Source organism: Mustelus asterias, chromosome 10, assembly GCF_964213995.1.
Source record: "Mustelus asterias chromosome 10, sMusAst1.hap1.1, whole genome shotgun sequence".
Lineage (NCBI taxonomy): Eukaryota > Metazoa > Chordata > Chondrichthyes > Carcharhiniformes > Triakidae > Mustelus > Mustelus asterias.
Window position 1 is genome coordinate 74595333 of NC_135810.1, and position 7342 is coordinate 74602674.

Sequence of the window (7342 nt, forward strand, 5' to 3'; positions counted from 1 at the left end):
TCAATACTGTCTCTCCTACCATTGATCACTATTATTTTCATTTCAGGGGTATTTTCATCATTTTGTCAAATTTAATTTGGAATCCTTTGCCTAAATATTAAAAGCAAGAGTTATTTATGTTTTTTAATTGAAGGCATTTTCCAGATTGAATGACAAATTGGGGTGGTACGGTGGTTAGCACTATTGCCTCACAGCGCCAGGGACCCAGGTTCAATTCCTGGCTTGGGTCACTGTCTGTGCGGAGCTTGCACGTTCTCCCCGTGTATGCGTGGGCTTCCTCCGGGTGCTCCGGTTTCCTCCCACTGTCTGAAAGATGTGCTGGTTAGATGCATTGGCCATGCTAAAATTCTCCTTCAGTGTATCCGAACAGGCGCTGGAGTGTGACAGCTAGGGGATTTTCACAGTAACTTTATTGTAATAAGTAAACTTTAAATTGGTATTTTTGTTGCTATAAGGTTGCAGTGAGAGCAACACCTAGATCCCCTGTATTGTCTCGTCGGGATTCTCCTTTACAAGGCAGCAGTCAGCCAAGTGGACAGAGTGGTCCGAAAAGCACAAGGTTTGGATCTCGATTATTTTTTTGATAGTATGTGCAATTAATTTCTAATAAGCAATAGCATTTTGGGAAGGAAGTTATCCATTAACAGCAACCATTTGTAAAGCACAACCTTGCTCCTCATTAGACACTTGCAGAATCCAGGCCTTTAAATGCTGCAACCAACATCCAGTTTGTTCTCCAAAAAATGAAAATGATTTTGCTTTCAGTTAATTGCCCTGCACGTTTTACCGATAACAGCTAATTGAGGAAAAGATTTGTTAATTTTGGTAATAAGTCACAAAATGCTCATTTAAGCTGCAGACTCAAGAAAAGGTTAAAAAATACAAAATTAGCATACAGAAACATAAGTACAGTATGTGGTTGACAGGTAATTCCTCACAAGTGAGTTGTCATTTCCATATCTATTGTTCATTGGAAATATTCACTGGGGTCAACAACTTTACCCACAATGGGAGAACCTTCAGAAAATAATTATGTGCGGCACCTATCTTTTCCACATTTTATTTTACTCAATAGAAAATGTCTACTGAGGCTGGTCTGACTAGTCATGTGGCAATACTCTGCTGGGGAATACTGTAATACACCAGTCACAAGGTGCTACTTTCAAACTGCATGCAAATCATCCAAAAAAAAGGAGAGGAAAATATATTTACAACATGTGAAAATACAGAAAAAATGGAACTCGGAAAATTGAGAAAAAAATGCATCATTTTTACCACTTATTAAATTTTGGACACCTGCATATTAAGGAATGTCTAGACATTTTACATTTCAAACTTAAATGGAATTTCCTCAGATGCTGCCTGACTTGAATATTTCCAGCATTTTCTGTTCTTATTTCAAATTTTCAGCATTCACATCACTTTGTTTCTGTATTATAAAATACAACATTAGAAAGTTTGACATTCACATTCACAGAGTGTCTGAATTGGAATAAATAGTGCAATGGCAGTCTGTTTGACTGTATGTGTTGTCTTGGAGCTTTAATTGTTGCCAAAGAACAAACTGCCTGAATATTTCAGTTTCAAGTACACAGAGCTTTTCCTTCATTCCTTTTCCACTCCAATCGACCTAGAGATTGTATTCTAAAACTGCAACTGCTTTGTGTCTATTTAATCTATGTACATTATGTTGCTCAGGCCAGCTGTGAAGAGTGAAAGTTCTTTATTTAAATTGTTCCCCTCTTTAGCAATATAGAACCCAGACTGTTGTGGGAGAGGGTGGAGAAACTTGTACCAAGACCAGGCAGTGGCAGCTCCTCAGGCTCGAGCAACTCTGGCTCGCAGCCAGGCTCTCATCCTGGCTCTCAAACTGGATCTGGTGAACGCTACAGGCTACGATGTGAGATTTTCCTTTTTGAATTATTTAACTATATTATTCACCGCTTTGCTCATTGCCCCCTTGAAGAACCGGTTCCCTTGGAGACCGTGTTGGTTTGAAAGAAGAGGATAAAAAACTCACCAAAGGAAAACAGATAAAGCTTTCAGCTGGTTGGTTTTAATCACACAAACATGAGAAAAGCAATTTTAATTTTTAAAAATAAGCATTTAGATATCGGAAGCTGTAAGCAATCTAATGTTTAGATGCCTTCACTGTTATCATTTAAATAAGTATTTGCGTGCCAAGGAAATAAAGTACTCTTTTCAAAAGTAATTACTCCTTTTAACAAGATATATGTCCTGCAGTGTACAGGACAAATAGTGTCATCACAATATATATTAAATTTATGCCACTATCCAGTCTGTGAAGTAAATGGATACAAGAAGTGCAAAAGATAAAAATCAACTAAAGCTTGACTGCATATCATGACATTGATATTGTCCAGTCTCAGATTAATAAACCAACATAATTTTTAATGTATTAAATTAAAATGTTAGTTAATCACATTTTTGTTCCTTCGGCTGCTCGAAATTTATGGGTGCTGTGATTCATGTGCTTGCTGAGAAATCTTGAAATTTAGTGCATCAATGCTCAGGCTTTTGATCAAATTATTTTGTTCACAGCATCATCCAAGTCTGAAGGTTCACCATCCCAACGTCATGAAAATCTTAACAAAAAACAAGAGGAGAAAAAGGACTTCAGACCAAGTAGACCAGCTGTAAGCCCCTTAAAGCTTGCTTACTTTCTTGTAAATTCACATTTCACGTTTTCCAAAATGCAGTTCATGCCAACTTAAAAGTTGGCTTTCTTGAGAAAACTTTTGATGACATACAGTACAATTTTATTTTTTAAATTAAAGTTGTTTGAGGTGCAATTCCTTGTGTATTAGCATGATGCAATTTGATGTTGAAAGACAGTTTATAAAATCAAACTGATCTTTGCTTCATTGATTTCTTAAAACCATAACTCAATCTGTTCAAGCAGGATTCCAGTTAGCTGCACACATCATTACATACATGGTTTTTATTATTCAGATTGCAGTAAGTGCAATAGTAAATACATTTCTTTATGAAAATAAAATGGTAGAAGTGTATGATTGTTTATGTTGGTTTTTTTCTTCTCTTTCTCTTTCCCTTTCACCCTGTTGGTATGACCAATGATGGCTCATGACTCAATCACATGACCACTCACATGGGTTGCTGAATGTTGTAGGGGGATGTGGTAAGCTATGTCATTTTAGCAGTCTTTCTTATATGTGCTTGCACTTTTAGTTGCATGCATTTATTTCTCGGTTTAAAAGCTGTGATGTGTGTGCGTGTCTTTTTTTTTGCGATCCAGTTCCTATTTTTAATAAACAATGTATCCTGAGTTATTGGAGCATTTTTAATGTTACGTGAATTGGTTTCTTGCCTTTTAAGATTGTAATTACATTTATTACAATTTCAACAATTTTCTGTGTAAAAATATTGTGCCTCACCCTGTAACTCAATGTAAGTTCAGATATTTTGGTTCCTTTTGAAAGTGCTGTTACTATTTCTGTCAAGACAGAAGTTGCAGGGATACAGTTATAATTATAATCGTGGAAATATGCAAGATACAAATATTTTGTTCGGATAAAATAGATTTTCCACTTTTTAACCTTGAAACCTATGATTTTATATTGTTTGGATCAACAAATAAATTATCGTTTGGGAGTTGTAACTTTTGGAATGGTGGAGGGGATGAAAAGGATGGTAAATTTTCTAGTAAGATCAACAGTGTACTTTTACAGCAAAAATGCTATTAAGCTGTGTCTAGTTGAATACTGACTTATACTGAATATTATTTTAATTGTATGTAGTGTGACTTGTGGGATGCAGTTCATGTAAATCAAGGCTGTATTTCTACCAATCATGTTTTAGCACTTTTCAGAAAAAAGCTAGAATGGAAAAGTAAATGTGTTGCTTTCCCTGTTATCTAAAACCTAATGAGTTTCATTGAAACTTGCATCTTTTTGAACACTGCAGTTTGTTGTTTGATTTTGTTTACTGAAGTAACTTTGGACTTTTCTGTATAAATCTAAACCTGAACCAGACCCATGTTTAGTTATTTGCCTAATCTATCTTTGTTTGCAATGTTTTAACTTGAAATCAAATGGGGTCTCATTTGAACATACATTTAAACCTTTGATTGACCACCCTTATTTCATTTCACCTTTCCCCTTTAAGCTTCACTTCTACATTTCAGTTTCCAAGCTAGTTCACTGCTTAATTTAATAGAAAATGTTAAGCTGTAAGATCATTAGAAATTCTTTTATTTTGATATTTTACCTGACCAAGTATATCCATGTTCCTGGTTATTACTTAAGATACTAGGGTTTGATCATGACATGAAAGATATTTTACATTTTAGTATTTCATCAGGTTTAAACACTGAACCCAAATACTTGACCTGTGACCTAATTTCTTAGTTTCAGGATCTTGCTGCCTTGGCTAAAGAGCTTCGAGCTGTAGATGACGTTCGACCTCCTCAAAAAGTTACTGATTATTCGTCTTCAAGTGATGAATCAGGAACTACTGATGAGGAAGATGAGGATTTGGAACAAGAAGGGACGGATGAAACCGGACCCATGTCAGATGACGCTAGGGCAATGTATGTAATATTAGTTAATGTTAATGGTAAAACTAATTTATCTGCGCTACTTATAGGATGAATTGAGATCCCTTGAAACCCACAGTTGTTGCTCCAAGTGTCTCTAGGCCCCCTTTTATTGCCAGTTTGTTGTGTGAAAATTTTTACACTTTATAGCACCAAAGGCAGCTATTCGGTCCATTGGCCTGTGCTGGATCTTTGAAAGAGCTGTCTAACTTAGTCCCGTATCCCAGCCCTTTTCCCTTAAACTCTAAAATGAGTTCTCTTGGAGTATGTGCCCAACTGGTTTTTGAAATTTTCCTTATCTGCTTCCACCATCCTTACAGGTAGTGCATTCCAGATCTTAACTCTGCGAGGAAGAATTCTCCTCATTTCTCCTGTGCTTCCTTTGCTCATTATTTTAGTCTGTGACCTCTGTTTATTGACCCACATGTCAGAGGAAACTGAATCAGCAGGGAGAAACCCTATATAACGTTTAATACCGCTGCCTTTCTCCCTTTGACTCTCTCTGCTCATAGGGGAACAAACTTGGCTTCTCCAATCTGTAAACACATCATCATCCCTGGAACCTAGTAATTTTCCGGAGGTCTTTCTGGTAGTGTGGGGCCCAGAGTTGCACACAATAGAACAACTGAGGCCGAACCATTCATTTGGAAATGTTTAACATGACTTCCTTTCTTTTGTACTCCATGCTCCTATATATAAAGCTGAATATCCCACATGGTTACTTAACCAACTTCCAACTTCACTTTCACAATTCCCCAACCTTGAAAGTTTGTGAATATGAACATACAAGTTTGCTCTGTGCTTGTATTCCCCTCAGAACAGTATCAGTTAGATAAAGCTGTTTCTCCATGTCATTCCTCCCAAAGTATATCACCTGACACTTATTACATTGAATTGTGTTTGCTATCTGTCTGCCCAATTTGCCTTTCTGTGTCCTGACAGACTTCCAATGAAATTGAATACCCATTGAAGCTTAATGTGATCTCTTTCCATGACAATGTGATGTATTATGGATGGGAGGTGGGCTTAATTTAAAAAGCACTAATTTCTCATATCACCAACTGTCCATAAACAGAAAATTGTTTTGATTCCCTCGTTATCAGCAATGGCATAATTCCCATATATCTCAATTTTTGTGTGATCCAGTTTCTATTAATAACCCCACAGCAATATTGAGATAGGATGAACTCAAAGTTAGTATATTTATGCATGCTCCAAACGTAGGAAGAAGAGTTTGCAAAGTCACTGCCACACTCGGACAGTACAAGGATGGATAGAGAAAAGAAGGTTTTATGGTACAGAGACCACAGAAAAAATAAATATTGGTTCATGTGGGGTCCAAGTCCAATGAGATATCCCTTTACAGAGGTTAGCAGTCTGAAAACTGATGTTGTAGAATTAATTTTTCCAGTGGTGTTGACTTCACCAGATGAAATAGGCACACACAGATGAATCTGTTTTGTAGGCGATGGCACTGAGCTTCCAATGAGAGCACTGTGGAGGGGGTCAGGTTTTCAACCTGAGCAGAGCTCCTTTCAGTGTGGCTGCTAGTCTGATGTTAAAGAGCAGGCTGAGCCATTCAGCTCTGCAAAGCAAAATTAACTTGTTCAACAATCCAGAGGCCCAGGTCATATGACCCCCACCTCTCCACCAGGACTTCAACAAAGGGTATATATCCAGTAGGTGGACGTTTACAAGAAACATTCTAAGTGTCCAACTAGCGTGACACGGGAGAGTTTCAGATCCGTTTTTTGGGTGAGTTTTTTACTCCAAATCTTAAGGACTTAGACTATGATAAAATGGACCCGCCTCATCTGACTGGACTGCCCCAGCCTGACCCCGCCCCCAGTGCCAAGGGACTACCCCAGGGGTACCTCCCCAGGGGGGAGGGGGGGCTCAATAGTCTCCAGTCCTTTCAGCGAGGCCAGCACGACTGTTTCAAGATCCCATTGCAACTGGAGATAACTTTCTTCGCTGTCCACTATGCCACCAATCTTGGTGTCATCTGCAAACTTGCTAACCATGCCCCCTATATTCTCATCCAAATCATTAATATAAATGACAAATAACAGTGGGCCCAGCACTGATCCCTGAGGCACACCGCTGGTCACAGTGCTCCAATTTGAAAAACAACTCTCTACAACCACCCTCTGCCTTCTGCCAAGAAGTCAATTTTGTATCCATTTAGATACCTCACGCTGGATCCCGTGAGATTTAACTTTATGCAGCAACCTACCATGCAGTACCTTGTCAAAGGCCTTGCTAACGTCCATGTAGACAACATCAACTGCACTGCCCTCATCTATCATCTTGGTTACCCTTTCAAAAAACTCAATTTAATTTGTGAGACATGATTTTCCACTCGCATAGCCATGCTGACTGTCCCTAATCAATCCTTGCATCTCTAAATGCCTGTCGATCCTGTCTCTCAAAATACCTTCCAACAATTTACCCACCACAGATGTGAGGCTCACTGGCCTGTAGTTCCCAGGCTTTTCCCTGCAGCCCTTTTTAAACAAAGGCACAACATTTGCCACTCTCCAATATTCAGGCACCTCACCTGTGACTATCGATGATTCAAATATCTCGGCTAGGGGACCCGCAATTTCCTCCCTAGCCTCCCACAATGTCCTGGGATTTATGTACCTTGATGCGCTTTAAGACTTCCAGCACCACCTCCTCTGTAATATGTACACTCCTCAAGACGTCACAATTTATAAACGAGGTGTGAGTTTTCCTGAGTTAATTTTTTAAAAAGATGCCTCC

The 7342-nt window shown here is 38.5% G+C and overlaps 1 protein-coding gene across 1 annotated transcript in view; it reads left to right on the plus strand.

Annotated features, from left to right (window-relative positions):
* The window catches only part of LOC144499679 (mitogen-activated protein kinase kinase kinase kinase 4-like), a 308944-nt gene that overhangs the window by 244128 nt on the left and 57474 nt on the right, over positions 1–7342 (plus strand). The window contains 4 exon segments of the mRNA XM_078221948.1: positions 456–559; positions 1749–1900; positions 2563–2657; positions 4389–4570. Coding sequence (XP_078078074.1) covers positions 456–559; positions 1749–1900; positions 2563–2657; positions 4389–4570 — 533 coding nt within the window.